Raw genomic sequence first — 20,247 nt, forward strand, 5'->3', positions numbered from 1 at the left:
AGCAGAAATAAACACATTTACAGCAGGAATAAACATGTTTACAGCATAAATAGATATGTTTACAGCAGAAATAAACATGTTTACAGCAGAAATATACATGTTTACAGCAGGAATAAACATGTTTACAGCAGAAATAAACATCTTCACAGCAGAAATAAACATGTTTACAACAGAAATAAACATGCTTACAGCAGAAATAAACATGTTTACAGCAGAAATAAACATGTTTACAACAGAAATAAACATGCTTACAGCAGAGATAAATACGTTTACAGCAGAAATAAACATGTTTACAGCATAAATAGATATGTTTACAGCAGAAATAAACAGGTTTACAGCAGAAATAAACATGTTTACAACAGAAATAAACAAGCTTACAGCAGAAATAAACATGTTTACAGCAGAAATAAACATGTTTACAGCGGAAATAAACACGTTTACTGTGGAAATAAATATGTTTACAGCAGAAATAAATATGTTTACTGTGGAAATAAACACGTTTACAGCAGGAATAAACATGTTTACAGGCTAAATAGATATGTTTACAGCAGAAATAAATATGTTTACAGCATAAAATGTTTACAGCAGAAATAACCATGTTTACAGCAGAAATAAACATGCTTACAGCAGAAATAAACATGTTTACAGCAGAAATAAACATGTTTACAGCGGAAATAAACACGTTTACTGCGGAAAAAAATATGTTTACAGCAGAAAGAAATATGTTTACTGTGGAAACAAACATGTTTACAGCAGTAATAAACATGTTTACAGCGGAAATAAACACGTTTACTGCGGAAAAAAATATGTTTACAGCAGAAAGAAATATGTTTACTGTGGAAACAAACATGTTTACAGCAGTAATAAACATGTTTAAAGCAAAAATAGATATGTTTACAGCAGAAATAAACACGTTTACAGCAGAAATAAATATGTTTACAGCATAAACATGTTTATAGTAGAAATAAATATGTTTACAGCAGAAATAACCATGTTTACAGCAGAAATAAACATGTTTACAGCGGAAATAAATATGTTTACAGCGGAAATAAATATGTTTACAGCAGAAATTAATATGTTTACAGTAGAAATAAACATGTTTACAGCAGAAATAAACATGTTCACAGCAGAAATAAATATGTTTACAGCATAAAATGTTTACAGCAGAAATAACCATGTTTACAGCAGAAATAACCATGTTTACAGCAGGAATAAACATGTTTACAGCGGAAATATACATGTTTACAGCATAAAATGTTTACAGCAGAAATAAACATGTTTACAGCAGAAATAAACACATTTACAGCAGGAATAAACATGTTTACAGCATAAATAGATATGTTTACAGCAGAAATAAACATGTTTACAGCAGAAATATACATGTTTACAGCAGGAATAAACATGTTTACAGCAGAAATAAACATCTTCACAGCAGAAATAAACATGTTTACAACAGAAATAAACATGCTTACAGCAGAAATAAACATGTTTACAGCAGAAATAAACATGTTTACAACAGAAATAAACATGCTTACAGCAGAGATAAATACGTTTACAGCAGAAATAAACATGTTTACAGCATAAATAGATATGTTTACAGCAGAAATAAACAGGTTTACAGCAGAAATAAACATGTTTACAACAGAAATAAACAAGCTTACAGCAGAAATAAACATGTTTACAGCAGAAATAAACATGTTTACAGCGGAAATAAACACGTTTACTGTGGAAATAAATATGTTTACAGCAGAAATAAATATGTTTACTGTGGAAATAAACACGTTTACAGCAGGAATAAACATGTTTACAGCAGAAATAAACATGTTTACAGCAGAAATAAATATGTTTACAGCATAAACATGTTTATAGTAGAAATAAATATGTTTACAGCTGAAATAACCATGTTTACAGCAGAAATTGATATGTTTACAGCAGAAATAAACATGTTTACAGCAGAAATAAATATGTTCACAGCAGAAATAAATATGTTTACAGCATAAACATGTTGACAGCAGAAATAAATATGTTTACAGCATAAACATGTTGACAGTAGAAATAAATACATTTACAGCAGAAATAAACATGTTCACAGCCTAAATAGATATGTTTACAGCAGAAATAAACATGTTCACAGCAGAAATAAACATGTTTACAGCAGAAATAAATATGTTTACAGGATAAATAGATGTGTTTACAGCAGAAATAAACATGTTTACAGCAGAAATAAACATGTTTACAGCGGAAATAAATATGTTTACAGCAGAAATAAACATGTTTACAGCAGAAATTAATATGTTTACAGCAGAAATAAACATGTTTACAGGCTAAATAGATATGTTTACAGCAGAAATAAACATGTTCACAGCAGAAATAAATATGTTTACAGCATAAAATGTTTACAGCAGAAATACCCATGTTTACAGCGGAAATAAACATGTTTACAGCAGAAATAAACATGTTTACAGCAGAAATAAACATGTTTACAGCGGAAATAAACACGTTTACTGCAGAAAAAAATATGTTTACAGCAGAAAGAAATATGTTTACTGTGGAAACAAACATGTTTACAGCAGTAATAAACATGTTTACAGCAGTAATAAACATGTTTACAGCGGAAATAAACACGTTCACTGCGGAAAAAAATATGTTTACAGCAGAAAGAAATATGTTTACTGTGGAAACAAACATGTTTACAGCAGTAATAAACATGTTTACAGCAAAAATAGATATGTTTACAGCAGAAATAAACATGTTTACAGCAGAAATAAACACGTTTACAGCAGAAATAAATATGTTTACAGCATAAACATGTTTATAGTAGAAATAAATATGTTTACAGCAGAAATAAACATGTTTACAGCAGAAATAAACATGCTTTCAGCAGAAATAAACATGTTTACAGCAGAAATAAACATGTTTACAGCGGAAATAAATATGTTTACAGCAGAAATTAATATGTTTACAGCAGAAATAAACATGTTTACAGCCTAAATAGATATGTTTACAGCAGAAATAAACATCTTCACAGCAGAAATACATATGTTTACAGCATAAACATGTTTACAGTAGAAATAAATATGTTTACAGCAGAAATAACCATGTTTACAGCAGAAATAAACATGTTTACAGCAGAAATAACCATGTTTACAGCAGGAATATACATGTTTACAGTATAAATAAAAATGTTTACAGCAGAAATAACCATGTTTACAGCAGGAATATACATGTTTACAGTATAAATATACATGTTTACAGCAGAAATAACCATGTTTACAGCAGAAATAAACATGTTTACAGCAGAAATAACCATGTTTACAGCAGGAATATACATGTTTACAGTATAAATAAAAATGTTTACAGCAGAAATAACCATGTTTACAGCAGGAATATACATGTGTACAGTATAAATATACATGTTTACAGCAGAAATAACCATGTTCAGAGCAGGAATATACATGTTTCCAACCTTGTACAAAAATATTTTATAATAATATTTAGTTTAGATGTTCTTTAATCTGAAAATTCTAGACAATTAGGGGCGTGTCCTCTTGATTGACAGGTACTCAATGTCTTGCTGAAAGGAGGCAGCCGGCTAACAGCAACTTAGCTTTAGCTAGTCTCCTTCCGTTAGCTCAGTTAGCTCTTAGCTACAGCCAGCTCTGAGTTTGACAGATGTAAGTCATTCACTCCCACCCTCACAGCCCCCTGTCCAGCACACATGATGCTTCCAAGATGGCGACGGTTCGAAATCGCCCAATGAGCTTCACTTCAGCTCATCAGAAACCTTCGCATGACATCACTGAGGCTCCGCCTATCTCTCATGCAGACCTCTGTGACGTCCCCCGTAGGTTTCTGAAGAGCTGAATTGAAGCTCGGTGGGCGGTTCCTACCATCACCATGTTGGCAGCATCGTCTCGCCCGGAACATACAAATATGGGCAAAGAGGCGGAGCTGAGAGGGGGGCTGTGAGCGTCATGGTGGATGATTGACACCTAGCGAACTCCAAGCTTTCTGTAGCTAAGAGCTAACCGAGCTAACCCGGAGATAACATGAGCTAACCAGCTAATGGAGGTAAGCTGGCTAAAGCTAAGTCACGTTGCTAACCAGCTAAAAACCGCGGTTGTTCTACGTTCTTCTGACTTGAAGCGGGAGATCTGGTACCTGTCAAAAGAACACGCCCCTAAATATGCAGAATTTCAAAATTAAATTACTTTTAAACGGGCAAGTTTAAAAAAAAATTCACTCCCCCCACAGTTGTCATGAAGGTAAACCTGACCTATTAAACCTAAAATGGATTTTTGTACCAGGCAGTAAAAATGTTTATTTCTGCTGTAAACATGTTTATTCCTGCTGTAAACATGTTTTTTTCTGCTGTGAAGTTGGTCTTTTCAACATGGGAGTCTATGGGGATTTGCTCTGTTTTGGAGCTCCTCGTGGATGAAGGGGGAACTGCAGTTTTATACACTTCCGTACTTCCGTATAGGCTTTACTTTTAACCGCCGAAGGCTCCGTCCATCTTTCATACACGGTCTGTGATCCCCACTGTCATTATGTGCAAATTTAACGTATTTATTCCATTAAAAAGAGCCAAAAGGACCCCTGGTCTGGTCCAGCTGTCTGACCACCACATCCACCCTACAGGGAGAAAGACCTGGACATAGGTCCCTTCCATACCCAAATCAAATCAAATCAAACTTTATTTGTACAGCACTTTTAATACAATAGCATATTAAAGTGCTTAACATTAAAAATTTAAAAACAGTTTCACACTAAAAAACACGCAAACACGTTACACACACACACACACACACACACACACACACACACACACAACCCTTCTCCTGACCAATGATGCCAAAATAAAAACTAATAACTTCAGGTTTCTGTATCTGCTATGTGGAAACGACATCTGGGGAGTCCGTCCATGTCACGAATGACCAACAGAGACACAGGTATCCCCCAGCCCGGGGTCCACACCGCAGCCATATGGCTGCAGTGCAGAACCCCTACCAACACCCCCGCCACAACGACCCCGTCGATTAACAGGCACGGCCCCCGACACGGAGGATCCCCATGAGGAAGAAGACCCCCTGCTCCTCTTCAGAGCTTACTATGAGTGTTCTGGTTTAGACCGGTTCGTTTCATCCCCTTTACTGACCCAGGCTGGTCAGAAATGCACGTGCACGCGCACGAGGCGGGTCTGGGACCAGTCAGGCTTAATTAGAAGGTGGAACTGGTTTCAGTGGAACATTTCACACCGTCCCGAGGGACTTTAGAGAGGGGGGCTTCAGGTGAAAGGTTTGGGTTGACACACCTAGCGGAACAACGTCACACACACAACACACCTGTTCGCTCACGTGACACTTTAAATGACACGGACATGATTCATAACTGGAAAAAACATCAGAATTAAGTGAAAACAGGTTTTTTTCTTTTTTTTATGTTCTATTTGTGATAGTAGCCTGACGTCATCAACAGGCGACATCGCTCCTCTCGGTACCACAACATTTGTGGGGGGGATCGCAGAGGACACACGCGAGTGCACGAGGAGCGCAGAGGTTCTTCTGCATCTGCACGTGTCTGGTCACACATCTGCGCGTGGGTCTGCTTACGTCCGCGCGCAGCAGCCGCTAGCCGCCGCTGCTAACCGCCGCCGCGCGCATCTGTTTACGCAGGAAGACGCGTCCAGACCTGACCATGATGGCGGACTGTCTGGGCTTTCAGGCGCAAATCGCCTCCATCATCGAGATTTTAGCCAACTCTGCGGTGGCGGAGATCTGCAAACTGGTGGAGGACGGGCACGCGGCGCTGCGCGCGCAGATGGAGCAGGAGCGCGAGAGGAGCCAGAAGGAGAAGGAGGCGCTGCGATTCAAGCTGCGGGAAATGGAGGTGAAGATGCGGAGCTACGAGAGGAAGATGAGGCGGCGGAGTCAGCGCGAGGAGGCGCACGTCGCTCACTTCAAAGCAGCTGCAGGTAAACAGGAGATCCATCAGAACACCTGGAGCTTCCTCACGATCCAGTCTGATGGAAGGCTCACAGGGTGGAGGTGATCATTTGCAGGTGATTCTCTACAGGTGAGGCTATATCATGTATATCATGCACAGCCAGGATCCCATGAAAGTTGTCAAAGATACAAACCCCATAAAGCCGTTTTCTCCTCACAAAACACACCAGAAATTGCAACTTTTATCATTTAATCCTAAATATTCGCACGTTTTAAGATGAGTGACAACGACAGATGTGTAGAGAAGATTCAGAGGATCAGAAAGGAATATCTGTCTGCACGGGACAAGGTCAAAAATCACATCTGCATGCTGGGGATCTCGGGGCTTTCAAGCAGCATTACGATATTATTCAATTCAATTCAACTTTATTTGTATACAATATACAGGACACTTTACATAAACATCATTTCAAGCCAATTCATACATATCCTATAATAGAAACCAACTGATTGCATCGAGTCATGACTTCGATCCAATCCTCCATCCTGAGCTGCACAAGGCGACAGTGGGAAGGAAAAAACTCTCCTTTAACAGGAAGAAAACCTCCGGCAGAACCCGGCTCAGGGAGGGCAGCCATCTGCCTCGACTGGTTGGGGTGGAGAGGACATTATGTACTGCTAAAATATGCATTCATACGAATAATGCATTGTTGTGCCTTAACTCAACTCATCTCAATTCAACTCAACTTTATTTATAAAGCCCTTTAAAACAGTCAAAACAAAGTGCTGTACACAATCGGCCAAAATAAAAACAGGATAAAACACTTAAAATGCAAATAAATAACACAATAAAACAACAGGTCATACAAGGAATAAGTAATTAAAACAAAACAAACTGAATAAATAGTAAGTAATAAAAATGAATCGTAGCACACTGACCGGAAACTGTCTTACATTGGGTTGAAGGCCACGGAATAAAAATGGGTTTTAAGATGAGTTTTAAAAGTGGACAGTGAGGAGGCTTGTCTCATGTGGAGGGGAAGCTCATTCCCAATTTGGACAGGCAACTGAAAAAGCTCTGTCCCCTCTGAGCTTCTGCTTGGACCTCAGTACTTCACTTTATGAACACCCTGTTACCACAATGGTGGCCGCCGTGGATCAAAAAGCTTCGACAGCACTGATGAACACCATGCCACCCCATACTTCATGATTTCACAAGTATTGTAAACTGTTGTCTTTCTGTCCTCTTCCCCCCACACAGCAGAGGCAGATGGCTGCCTGTCCTGAGCCGGGTTCTGCCGGAGGTTTCCTTCCTGTTAAAAGGGAGTTTTTTCCTTCCCACTGTCGCCAGTGTGCTTGCTCAGGATGGGAGATTGAGTTGGACTCAACTCAATCTGTTGGTTTCCTTATATAGGCTGTTATGAATTGGCTTGAGATGATGTTTTCTTCTGTCTGTAAAGTGTCTTGAGACGGCATTGCTGTGAATTGATGCTATATAAATAAAGTTGAATTGTATTGAATTGCGTGGCATCAGGTCGGTTAGATCCGGTTCTCCTCTGGTGGAACTGGATGTTTTCATGGTTTCAGTAGCTTCCATAGTCGCGGTAAACGCCGGCTTTCAGTGGCAGCAAAGCCGTAAGAAGGCTTTATAAGCTGCATTTATCGCAACAAAAAGCTAGCATTTACTGCGACTTCAAAAGCACGTAAACATCTCTGTAGTGACTACGGCAGATTAGTTCACAACCCGCTTCAAAACCAGTCCAAAGGCCACAGTTCCCAGTTATTTTTAGTTCTTCTTTATGTACTGATTCCGAGTTGTTTCAAGTTCAAAAGTGTGAAACTGAAAGAAAGTGAAAGTGTTAGAAAAAAAACTTGTAAGCTCCCGAAACCGAGCTAAAATTTAAAACACCTCCTGCTGCCCATTATGATGACACAAAATAACAAGCGTGGAAGTGACAAAAACTACGCTAACATGCAGCACTGCCTCACAAAGCCCAGTGAAAACCGTTAGCTTTAGGCTAATCAAGACCTTGTAGTTGGGAAAAAACTGCAACTTCAGCTTGAAAATCTTTCGCCTTGTTGCACCCGGCAGCTAGCGGCTAGCTAGCAGAGATAATATCAGATCAGCTAACTGCTAGCTGCCGTCCGTCCGTCCTTCTATCTATCTATCGCAGATTTCCACGTCACTTCTTGCCCTCACATCCGTTTAACTGAGAATGTTTCTGAAAGTTAATAACCATGAACAGAGCAGGTGAATATGAACCTGTGGGGTTTCCTACCATTATGTTACCTCTGAACAGTGATGACTCGGTGACGTATTTTTGTTTTTCAGTTCCAGAAGAAGCGCAGTGTCTGCTGCCTCCTCCTGCTGCCTCTGAAGACAAACCGCTCCACCATGTTTCCCAGGTAGAAACCCGCCATGTTTCTCAGCCTCGCAGCTCAAAGCTGAGGAACTTTTCCCACAGTTCCTCTCTAAAGAACACTGTTTGTACTTTAATCTCAGTTTCCTGCACATCAGAAATAAAACTATATGTCTGAAGAAGTTCAGGATGATCGTCCGTTGTGCAGAGTAAATAAACTGGACGAATTAACTCTGGGTTTCTCTCAGAGAAAACCGCTGAGACGGCTCCAGGTCCCCTACCGGGACCTGGGAGGCTTCTTCTGGAAAAACATCTGGCTAGCTTGGACTTTAAATATAGGAATGATCAATCTAATCTTCCTATTTACTATTTAAACACAAATAATGAGACTATAGAAGATATGACATTGATTCAACAAATATTTAGTAAATACTGGATCTGATCTGGTGAGAGATAAAAATATAATAATCTATAAATATAAATAACATCAATAGAATAAACATAGAAATTATGGACACAATGTTTTTAAAAGAAACTGATGAGAAAGAGATCTTTAATATAGTTAAAGGTTTTAAAAGCAAATATTCTAAAGACTGTTATAATATCGATATACTGTGTAAAATATATCATTGATTGTGTCGTGAAACCTTTTATCTAAATTTATAATCAGTCTTTAAAGACAGGAAAGTATTTAAGTAAAATTAAAACATCAAAGATTGTAGTGATATTTAAAGCCGGTGAGAAGCAGAAGCTCTTTAATTACAGGCCAGTTTATTTACTTCCTCAGCTCTCTAAAATAATAGAAAAATATTCTCATAAATTGGACAATTTCATAACTAAACACGATATTTTACATGATCAATAAGATGGCTTCAGGAAAAACAAAACCACCCGAGAAGCCCTCATAGAGTTTGTGGAAGAGTTAACTCCTGCAGTTGGAAAGAACAAGATGCCATTGGGATTTTTTGATTAAAAAAAAGCTTTTTATTCAGTAGATCATTAATTATTGATAAAGAAACGTCTAATATCTGGGGTGAGAGGTGTGGCCCTGGCTTATTAGTTATCTGAAAGACAGAGAACAATATGTTGAAATAAACCAAGTTCAATCAAAATGAATGAAAATAAAATTTGGAGTTCCGCAAGGTTCAGTTTTGGGATCATTATTATTTATTTTGTTTATTAATAATGTATGTGAAATATCTAGTTTGTTGAAGACTATTCTGTTTGCAGATGATACTAATCTGTTTTGTTGTGGTGACAATTTGGAGGAGCTTTTGGAAACTGTTGGATATGAACTGAATAAACTGAAGAGTTGGTTTGATGTGAATGTAATTAACATTACATTTAATGTTAACATTACATTTAAATAAAACTAAACATAATATTTGGGAATAGACTAACACTCATAAGACACTTGTGATAGGTGAAATAGAACTTGAAAGAGTCTCAGAAATAAAATTCCTTGGTGTTATGATGGATGAAAGACTAAGTTGGAAGAAACATATCAATTATATTAATTCAAAAATATGTAAAATCATTTCTGTTGTTTATAAAGTTAAATATTTTTCAAATCAGTCGTCATCATTGTTTGTTTATATTGTCCCCAACTTCTTCCGAAACCCTTTTTCAAACTTAAGAAGCTTGTTTTGTTTCTTGTAACCATTATTTGTTCTTTTTAAAAGCTTTTTTAGTTGGAAAATAAATTCCAATAAAAAAAAAAAAAAAAACAGAACTACTGAACGTTTGTCTTTCACATGAAAAGCTGCTGGTTATCCTGCAGGAGGGGAAACGTTTCTCCACCTTCCTCCGTAACGCTGCGTCCTGTCGTCATCATGGCTTTTTACAAAGTAAACATCAGATTTCTGGAAATGTAGACAAAGTCCAGCTGTAGGCGTTTTCCTTAGCGACATGTAGGTTTGGTGTAGTTCCTGGAGAAATGGTAACAATGTCCATATGTGCAGTCTTCTTCTGTGGTGCTTTTCGAGCGCTACTTGTCCCAAACTGTGCTGTAGCGCCTCTCATGGTCCTGGAAAGTCCTGCATTCTGGCTAAAAGCTGAGATTCTGCACTAAAAGCAGCCTTCAGGCTTCGTGTCCAGCCTCCTAACAAGCCTGTTCCTGCTTCCCAGCAGAGAGAAGCCCAGGTGTTCCCGCTGGTCAAGCAGGAGAAAGAGGACAGGGACGACTGCAACCTGGACCTGAAGGTGGAGGTTAACATCAGGGCGGAGTGTGCTTTCGCTAACGGTGAGTTAACAGAAACATTCCAGATGGTTTTCTCGCCAGACGCCAGACTTCCTGTGTTCCTCTGCAGCTCTGGAGCCCAGCGAGGAGAATCCCACCACCGACCTTCTTCTGGACACAAACATCACCAGCTTCACCTCCAGCACCTCGCAGGCGTCCCCGCCCCCAACCGAGGCCACGGTGGACCTGACCTGCAAGCCGCGGGCTAAACGGAAGTCCGCCAGACCTCCCAGCAGCAGCCTGAAGGTCCTCGGTGCTCCTGAAGCTGCGTGCAGGGAGCCTACCGATGTTGCCGTGAAGCCTGAGATCCAAACAGACGACCTTCTTCATCCGGCCCACCTGTCGGACCCCGTGGAGTCGGACGAGCCCAGTCTGGACCGCCTCGGAGGCCTGGGTCTGGATCTGGCCTGGATGCAGGAGCGTGTCAGCCATCTTGGTGCGGCATACGCAGTCGCCCAGCTGGGTCTGGGCAACGCAGACACCGGACACCCTTCAGCTTCCTTTCCTTCCCCGGGAGACGGCCTAGACGCCCCCCCCACCATGCTCTTCACAGGCGGGGCTCATGAAATGGCTGCTTTCGCCAACTCCTTTGACATGGCCGCCGTGATAACGGCACCTGTGCCTCCTCCGCCGCCTCCCGCCCCGGCTCCTTCTGCCGCTTCAGCCAACCAGCGGCGGCCGTACAGGAGCAGTGCTGCCTCCTCTAAAGAGCCGGTGGTGTGCGCCATCTGCAGGCGGGTCTTCCCCAGCTCCGCCGCGCTGGAGCTGCACCAGCGGGCGCACACCGGGGAGAGACCTTTTACCTGCCCCCACTGCGGGAAGGGCTTTGCCCAGCCCAACAACCTGCGGGTCCACCTTCTGGTCCATACGGGAGAGAGACGTTATCGCTGCACGCTGTGCGGGAAGAGCTTCATCTCCTCCAGCCACCTGAAGCGCCACCGCACCGTCCACACGCAGGAGAAGCCGTACAGCTGCTCGCGCTGCGGACAGTCCTTCAGCCAGATGTGTAGCGTTCGGAGACACCGGCAGCAGTCCCAGTGTGGCCTGTAGAGCCAGCAGGCGCCTCCACAGTCGGATTCTGACTGCCAACAGAACGAAGCAGATGTTTCCTGATCTCCCAGTAAGTGTAGCGTTCCTGATCCTCACTGTTTGCTGGTTAGTAGTTTCATGGTTTCAGGTCACCTCAACACAATGCTTGCTTCTGGATTTGGTTCCTGTTTGTGCCACGCTGCCTGCTTTACATGGTCGGCACACAGAGCCTGCAGGACGCTGACGGACTCTTCTTGCCTTATTCTGCTGTGATTTCTGGAGCGCCATCACATTTCCCATCTCTCTCATCTCGTCGTGTTTCATGTGTCTGAAACGCCTTCAGAGATTCATTCAGTCTTTTTCATCATCCCACTTTGGTTTTGAGCCACTTTAAAGCACCAGATCCACTGGATTCTGGAATCTAAAAGATTAAATGGCAATATTTGTCAGAAAAATCTTATTTTAATAAAAAATTTCTCAGACTTTGTGTAAAAAGAAATGACAAAGCAGAATGCAGTGATTTACAAGTTTAATTTTTATTCCCAGGAGAAGATAAACAACAAATCAAGCAGACATTTTACCTTTTCATGGAAAATATTGATTAAAAATAATTATTTTAAGCAATAGAGTTTTTAAAAAAAATCTCTTGGAAAACAACTCCTCCCCCACCTTCAATGCTGGAAATTTAGTTTAATGTACCTACAAGACAGTGAAGCAGCCGTTCTACAGAACCATCTTCAGACTTTAAGGGAACACACATATAGAGGGTTTTCTGTGAAGCAGTGGCACAAAATAATCTGCTTGAGGATCCCAACGGCAGCAAGTGTAGAGAAAACGGAAGAGACCCCAGACTGGAACCCTGTGGAACTCCAAAACTCGATGGAACAATGGCAGAAGTCAAGCTGGACGGAAAGGGACCGATCAGAACCAGTTAAAAGCATCACCTCTTAATCCTACACTGTGATCCAACCGGGAGAAGGATCCGTTGGTCAACAAGGTCAAACGCTGCCGTGACGTCCAGAAAGATCAGGACAGGTGGAGAGCTGACATGAAAACAATCTCCCATCCAGATAAAATGTCTCAGTTTCATCATCTGGTTTGTTGTTTATCTTCTACTGAGAACAAGATGTGGCTTGATGAGATTTGTAGATGGTTCCATCCTGTTTTTCTTCCCAAAACTGATTTTAGAAATGTATTAATCTGTTGATTAGTCCTTTCTTTTATTAGATAAAACCGAACATTTAAAATAAAAAATGTTGTAAATTTATCCTAAATAAAAGTTGCATATTTTTGCTGCTCCTGTTGATACGCAGCGCCTCTCTTTGTCACCCCCTGCTGGTCGGAGGATGAACTGTTCCAGACAAATGCTCTCGTACAGAACCACAAGGGAGACTTCAGCCGTGACATCTGGACGTGTTCAAGCCTGATGTTCTTTATTTTCAGCCTTACAACTCTTGTAGCGCCACCTTTTCTGAGGCTACGCTGTAAACCAGGAGCTGGGTGTTAGCATTGAGCAGCTAAAGAAGCTAATCTAAGCTTCAGGAGTTGGTGAAGATCACAACTAAAAGCAGCATGAAAACCAAAAAGTTGTTTCACAGTTGTCTCCATGTGGCTGTTTGTTTCACCTCTGGTGGAGCATTTAAATTAAAATAATGCTGTTAAATAGATAATTTATTTCATTTTTGGTGTTTGTGAAGGTGATGGGACGAACAAACACTTCGACCCTCAACGTGTCTGTGGGTGAAACATGACTTCCATTCCTGGCTCTCACTAAGAAAAACTGTGATAAAATTTTAAAAAGCACTTTAAAAGTTTTTACGGGAGTTTGATCCAGTCTGGAGGCTTTGTGGAGGAGAACGTGGACCAGCAGAGCTCCTCTGGAAATCTGCGTTGGACCTTAAATGTTGGCTCTTTGTTGAGTCTTACAGCTCAGGCTGACCATGTTTCCATCGTCTGTGTGTTTTGTTTCACATTTTGTACCAACTGAGCAGAAAGTGTCTGAATCGTTCATGAAGACTTCCTCTGAATTAAATGTAAAAATACTGGAAGTAAAAGGAAAAATATCAGAATTGTGTTTGTATGTGTTCATCCTGGATGTAATTGGTGATCGCTGGAGGTTCCACTGCTAAACCAACATTTTTGTTATTTTATGGTGGTATTTAATGGTGTCTGGGTGTCATTAAATATGTAGAAGCTTCACAAAGAGCCTGTTTTGGTTTGTCGTCGTTTCTTACCACACTTGAACACAGCTGTCACTTCAGGGTTAACTGGGATTTTTCTGTATGGCGGGTTCACCGCTTGCCAGGTAAATCACCATGGCAACTGGTGCTGAACTGCCAACCTGCTCCGTAGAAGGTCATGTTCTGGATAAGAAATGAAGGATAATAAAAGCCCCACCTCCTGACCAATCAGATCTGTCCATCCTGTGCATGTTGTGGCAGAAAGTGATCAGAGAGCTGTCCGTTGATATTGCCTGGTGTATTTGTTTGAAAAAATGTTACGTGTCAGCAACATCTTCCCAGCTGTTTCTATGGCAACAGCGTGGCTTTTGGTCTGGGTGATGTGTTTAAATTCTTCATTAGTGTGAAGAATAAATGTCTGCTCCGCCATGGTAACGTCTCCAGTTTGATTGGTCAGATGCTGTAAGCTCCGCCCCTTTTATGTGAGCACTCTCGGATCACGATGGAAAATCTTACCGAGTCGATGAGCAGCTTCGTAGTGACAAGATCCTGAATGTCAGGGTTACCCAGGTAATGGAGAAATCCAGGAATGTCGATCACGTCTCGTCTTACAGATTTTTAATCAAATGATTTAAAATCTGTATTAATCAAAGATGCGGAGGTCATGGCAGTAATCAGCTGTTGATAAATCCCACATGATCGCGACCATTCATTGGCTGCAGCGTTCGTGTCAGTCTGTCCAGATCAGCTGTGGCTGTGCGTCACCACGTATGACAGATAGATAAGGGTGTTGTTATTCTTCATGGAGTTGGCTACCGTGTTTAGAGACTCGCCTCGCCTTCTGGAGCAGAACCCTTGTTTGGTAAAAACAGATAGTTTTCCAGTTAAGACAAAACAACCCCAACACGTGTGATATAAGATGAATGCTGCTTCCGAAACCGCTCGGTTAGTTTCCTTGTCAGTAAAACGTTGTACGTTGCCTGAGTGTCAGTGGCATTCTGTAAAAGAGGAACCTGGAAGTCTTTCACACCATCCTGAAAAGGAAACCAGACGAGCAGCGAAACAGCATGAAGGACAAGAGATTCTCCTGGAGAGACCGAACTTCGTGTTAAACTCATCATCGTGGCTCAACAGGACAGCTGATTTAAAACCAGTTTGAGAAGAAAAGAGATTTGTTTTCTAACCAATTCAATTAAATTCAACTTTATTTGTACAGCGCCACTTCACAACAATGTTGTCTCAGGACACTTTACATCCACATCATTTCAAGCCAATTCATACATATCCTTTAATAGGAACCAACTGATGGCATCGAGTCATGACTTGGATCCAATCCTCCATCCTGAGCTGCACGCGGCGACAGTGGGAAGGAAAAAACTTCCCTTTAACAGGAGGAAAACCTCCGGCAGAACCCGGCTCAGGGAGGGCAGCCATCTGCCTCGACTGGTTGGGGTGGAGAGGACAGGAAAGACAGATCAACATGTACAACTGCACTTATTCAGGAAGACCTGCGGAAAAAAGGAGAAATATGTTAGAGACGGCAATATTGGCATATATTTATACATTGATATATTAGAGCAATAGAGCGAGGTACTTCTCAGTGCATCAGGTAACATCCCCATTGCTACATAAGTAATGGATGGCTAGACTACCCATAACTATAAGAGCAATGAGCACAACCTGGACAGTTGGGTCCCGTACATGCAGACTCCAACTCAGGAGATGCTCATATCCTAACTATAAGAATCATGGAAAAGGAAGGTTTTCAGCTCCATCTTAAAGGTGTGGAGGGAGTCTGCCTCCCGAACCCACGGTGGGAGCTGGTTCCATTAGAGAGGAGCCTGATGGCTAAAGACCCTTCCTCCCATAGGACTCTTTGAGACTCTGGAACCACCAGTAAACCTGCAGTCTGAGAGCCAAGTGCTCTATTTGGAATATATGGAACTATAAGATCTTTTATGTACAATGGAGCTTGGTCATGGAGAGCTTTATATGTGAGGAGAAGAATTTTAAACTTTCTCCTGAATTTAACAGGGAGCCAGTGTAGAGAGGCTAAAACTGGTGAAATATGATCTCTCCTGCTAGTCCTCATCAGAACCCTCGCTGCAGCATTTTGGATCAGATGGAGACTTTTCAGGGCATATTTGGAACAACCCATAAATAAGGACTTGCAGTAATCCAGTCTGGAAGTATTAAAGGCATGGACTAATTTTTCTGCATCTTTCTGAGACAAGATGCTCCTAATTTTTGCAATTTTACGCAGCTGGAAGAAGGCGGTTCTAGAAACCTGTTTTAAATGTGAGCTAAAAGACAAGTCCTGGTCAATAATGACTCCAAGATTTCTCACAGTGGTACTGGAGGCCAGATTAATGCCATCCAGATTAATTACATAACTGGATGATTTTGTTCTAAGTTTTTCAGGCCTGAAGATAACGACCTCCGTCTTGTCTGAGTTTAAAAGGAGAAAATTCAGAGTCATCCAGGTCTTGATGTCTGTAAGACATCTTTGTAATCTAAGAAACTGACTGGTTTCATCTGGCTTCATGGAGAGGTAGATCTGAGTGTCATCCGCATAGAAATGAAAATTTATACCATGCTGCCTGGTGATATTTCCTAAGGGAAGCATGTATAATGGGAAAAGTGTTGGTCCAAGTACAGAACCCTGAGGAACTCCATGACTTACCCTGGTGTGTGAGGAAGACTCATCATTTACATTTACAAACTGAAATCTATCAGATAAATATGACTGGAACCAGTCTAATGTGGTCCCTTTAATCCCAATAACATGTTCCAGCTACTGTAGCAGAATCTTGTGATCAATAGTGTCGAATGCAGAACTGAGATCTAAAAGAATGACAGAAGTCCTTTATCTGAGGCCATGAGAAGATCATTAGACTTTCACCAGTGCTGTCTCTGTGCTATGATGAGCTCTAAATCCTGACTGGAACTCTTCAGATTGTTTCTGCTCAGATAGGAACATAGTTGGGTTGAAACTGAGAATTTTAGACCAGAATGGGAGATTAGATATTGGTCTATAATTAGCTAAAACTCCTGGATCCATAGTTGGTTTTTTAAGCAATTAAACCACCGGGCCCGCTTCTTCTGACTGGTTCTCTTCTTCTTTAGAGGAGCAACTTTATCTAGTGTTATACGCATTAAAGCCGTCATTCTAGCAACACATTCATCGACCTGTGTTGGAGTAAAGCTCGGATGTGTGTTTCATGTCAAGTTAATTCATGGTGTTGGAGGAAATACTGCTGAAATAGACTTCTTAAATTTGTTACCAACACTATCTGACAAACATCAACTGTAATGAATTTTCTTCTCAGCCCTTGTGTAGTCATGTAAAGTAAACTCAAAAGTTATTAAAAAATTATCAGACAGAACAGGGTTATGAGGAAAAACTGTTAGTTGATCACTTTTGATGCCACATGTCAGAAGAAGATCCAGAGTGTGACGATGAGAACGAGTCGGCCTGTGGACATTTTGGGAAAATCCAATTGAACTTAATATAGAGTTAAAGGCAATGGTTAAACTGTCATGTTCATCATCAAGATGAATGTTAAAATCACCCAGAACAATAACTTTATCAGTATTCAGCACTAAGTCTGATAAGAGGTCTGAGAAGTCAGGAACTGTGAGGAAGATCCAGGTGGACGGTAGACTACTACTAGGAGAAGTGGCTTCTCTCATTTCCATCTTGGGTGGGATAGACTAAGAGTCAGGTGTTGAAAGCTATTGTAACTATTTTTATGTTTAGGACTAATCAATAGTTCTGATTTAAAGATAGCTGCCAGACCTCCTCCTCGACCTGTAGTTCTGAGAACATGAATATTTAGACAATCTGGTGGAGTGGATTCATTAATACTAACATGATCCTCCTGCTGCAGCAGGTTTCCATAAGACAAAAATAGATCAATATGATGATCATTGATCAGGTCATTGATTAACAGAGACTTAGACACAAGAGATCTAATATTCAATAAACCGCATTCAATGGTTTTAAATGTGTTTGTTGTTCCAGATGGAAAATCTGTCGGCAGAAAATGCTGCTTTTACGGCTGTAACCAGGAAAGTTAAAGCATTATAATTACAGTAAAGTAGAACATTTAGGCCTCCACTTTTAGAAAAAACACTGAGGAAAATTTACCAAACAGAGGAGTTTTTCAGGTTTCTGTCAAGAGGGGAAAAAGGGGACCCAATCGCGGAAGCGTTAGCTTGTGGTGACAAAGACAGTTTATTTGCAGAAAAAGGTGGCAAATGGAGTCGGCGGAGCAAGCAGGCAGGAATGGCAGCTGAGGGACTGGAATGGCTGGTTGACGGAAGGGTTTCTGTAACAACAAGGCAAAGTTCCTTCAAACAAAAAAAGCAAAGACAAAGGAAACACACGATCACAGAGACCAGCCGTTACCAAGGAAGTGTATGCAACGATCCGGTGGAGAGTAGTGCTCAAACCAGGGTAGATATCCTGTGGCCATGAAACGAGATGATTGCCTTCAGCTGTGAGGAATAACTGCCAATAAAGGCTTCACCTAAAACAAGACACACCCACACCAGGGCCCTCAGACCCATGACAGTTTCATTTTAGTCAGTTTGTTTTAAAGATGTAAGAATGTATTCACATCAGGATAGTCTGCTGGGGGACTTGGTCTGATTGGGGACTCGGTTTGGTTGGGGACTCGTTCCGGTTTGGGATTTGGTCCGATTGGGGACTCGGTCCGGTTGGGGACTCGGTTCGGTTGGGGACTCGGTAGAGTGGGGCCGAGACCTGCGTTTGTAGTCGAACCGAGTCCGCTTCTTTGGTCCGAATCAGAATTGGTTTGGATTGTTTATTGTTTAAAATACTCATCATGTCAACAGAAAGATAAATCACATCCACCTGCGTGGTGTTTAATGCCTCATTGTTACCTGATAAACTGTGTTTCTGAGAGAGTTTCACTTGCGTTTGTAGGCGGGTCGGGTTCGCTTCTTTGGTCCGAATCAGAATTAGTTTGGAGTGTTCACATTTCCCCAAATGAAGCGACTTTCCCAGCAAACGGACTTGGATTCAGATCAGAACGGCTGATGGTGATGTGTCCCAGTCATGAAGTTAAAATCCCAAAAGTTTAGACCGGTAATCTCATAAGGATTCGTTACCACTCGGTTTTTATAGAATGTAGACGAATTTTCTAGGTAAACAAAGCTTGTTCCATCCTCCACGAGAAGTGAGGACTTCTTCTTGTTCTCGAGAAGAAAACATCATTTTGTTCTCACCGATGTGTTTGAAGACGTTTCTCGACTCATCGGGCTGGCAGGAGATTTTTCTTGCAGGGCGCTGAGAAGTATCATGTGATTGGTCGGACATTTGAGGTGGGCGGGGTTAACATGAATGAGGGAGAAAGTTGTCATACGTTTGCTGTTGCAGGTAAAACACGTTGTTCGGATAAAACAGCTGATTGAGGTGATCAGAAAGTATAAACATTTCTACAACATGTGGCGTTAAAACACGTGGACGGTGCCACGTGCACGATCCGCCCAGCCGCGTGCACGACCCGCCCCGCTGTAGAAGTTTCTCATTAAATATGAAATAACAGATTTATTGCACATAAAGCAGACATGGCCGCCTGCAGTGACCCCTCCTGGTTGCAGACGAAGCTTCTGGTGGACGATGGAACGAGCTAAAGAGACATCAACTGTTTGGAGTTTCTGGTTATTTATGTCTAAAGATAAAGCAGCAGAAGTTAATCAGGATTTTCCTTCTGCTTTTTGTTAAAGTCTGTTCCCGTTGGAGCCACTGATTAAAGCCGTTTGATCAATTAAAAGCTCAAAACTTTGATGCTGATGTTATTTTCTTAATCTTTTTTAAAATCTCTGCATTGGCTTCCTGTGTGCTTCAGAGTTGATTTTAAAATGCTCTTAGTTTTTAAAGCTCTGAAAGGTCTCAGTCAGAGGTATTTATCAGACTTGCTTTCAGCTGGTGAGCCTCCTAGAGGCTCTCAGGTCGTTGGGGGCTGGTCTCTGGTTTATCCCCGAGGCGAGGACCCGGACGTATGGAGAAGCATCTGTTAGTTTTTCTGCTCCTCGCCTTCTGAGGACCTGAGAGCGGCTCGAAGCGTTTATCTTTAAGAGGAAGCTTAAAACTGAACTTATTAGTAAAGCTTTTGATTAATCTTTTTTGAAGTCATAATTTTATTAAATTTTTTATTTAACTTTTAATGAGAATCACTTTGCACTACGTTTTCATTTATAAATAAAGATTGATTGATAACAGACCAACGATAAAACATAAAGGCAATGAACAACATAAAATGTAAGGTAATGCGCCTTTACCTCTTGAACTTTAGATCATGTACTTTATACAATACTAATATAAACCGTTTATCGACTTTTAATGTCTGCAGCTTATTATTATATCTGTATTGTTATTCTTTTTATTTTAAATGATGAAACAAGTAGACAAAATTTTTATTTTAAGCAACCTTTCGCAAGAACTACACTCAAACAAATGAGTATTT

General features: G+C 41.0%; 1 protein-coding gene across 1 annotated transcript; it reads left to right on the forward strand.

Annotated features, from left to right (window-relative positions):
* Positions 1–5,700: 5,700 nt before the first annotated feature.
* On the forward strand, positions 5,701–11,594 carry LOC306775013 (uncharacterized protein; the record flags this gene model as incomplete). Its single annotated transcript, XM_079265218.1, has 4 exons — positions 5,701–5,974; positions 8,278–8,351; positions 10,433–10,547; positions 10,615–11,594. The coding sequence occupies 4 exons, from the start codon at positions 5,701–5,703 to the stop codon at positions 11,592–11,594; spliced, it is 1,443 nt and encodes a 480-aa protein (XP_079121344.1).
* Between the last annotated feature and the right edge of the window lie 8,653 nt (positions 11,595–20,247).

The sequence above is a fragment of the Telmatherina bonti genome (assembly GCF_933228915.1).
Source record: "Telmatherina bonti genome assembly, chromosome: 3".
Classification (NCBI taxonomy): Eukaryota; Metazoa; Chordata; class Actinopteri; order Atheriniformes; family Telmatherinidae; genus Telmatherina; species Telmatherina bonti.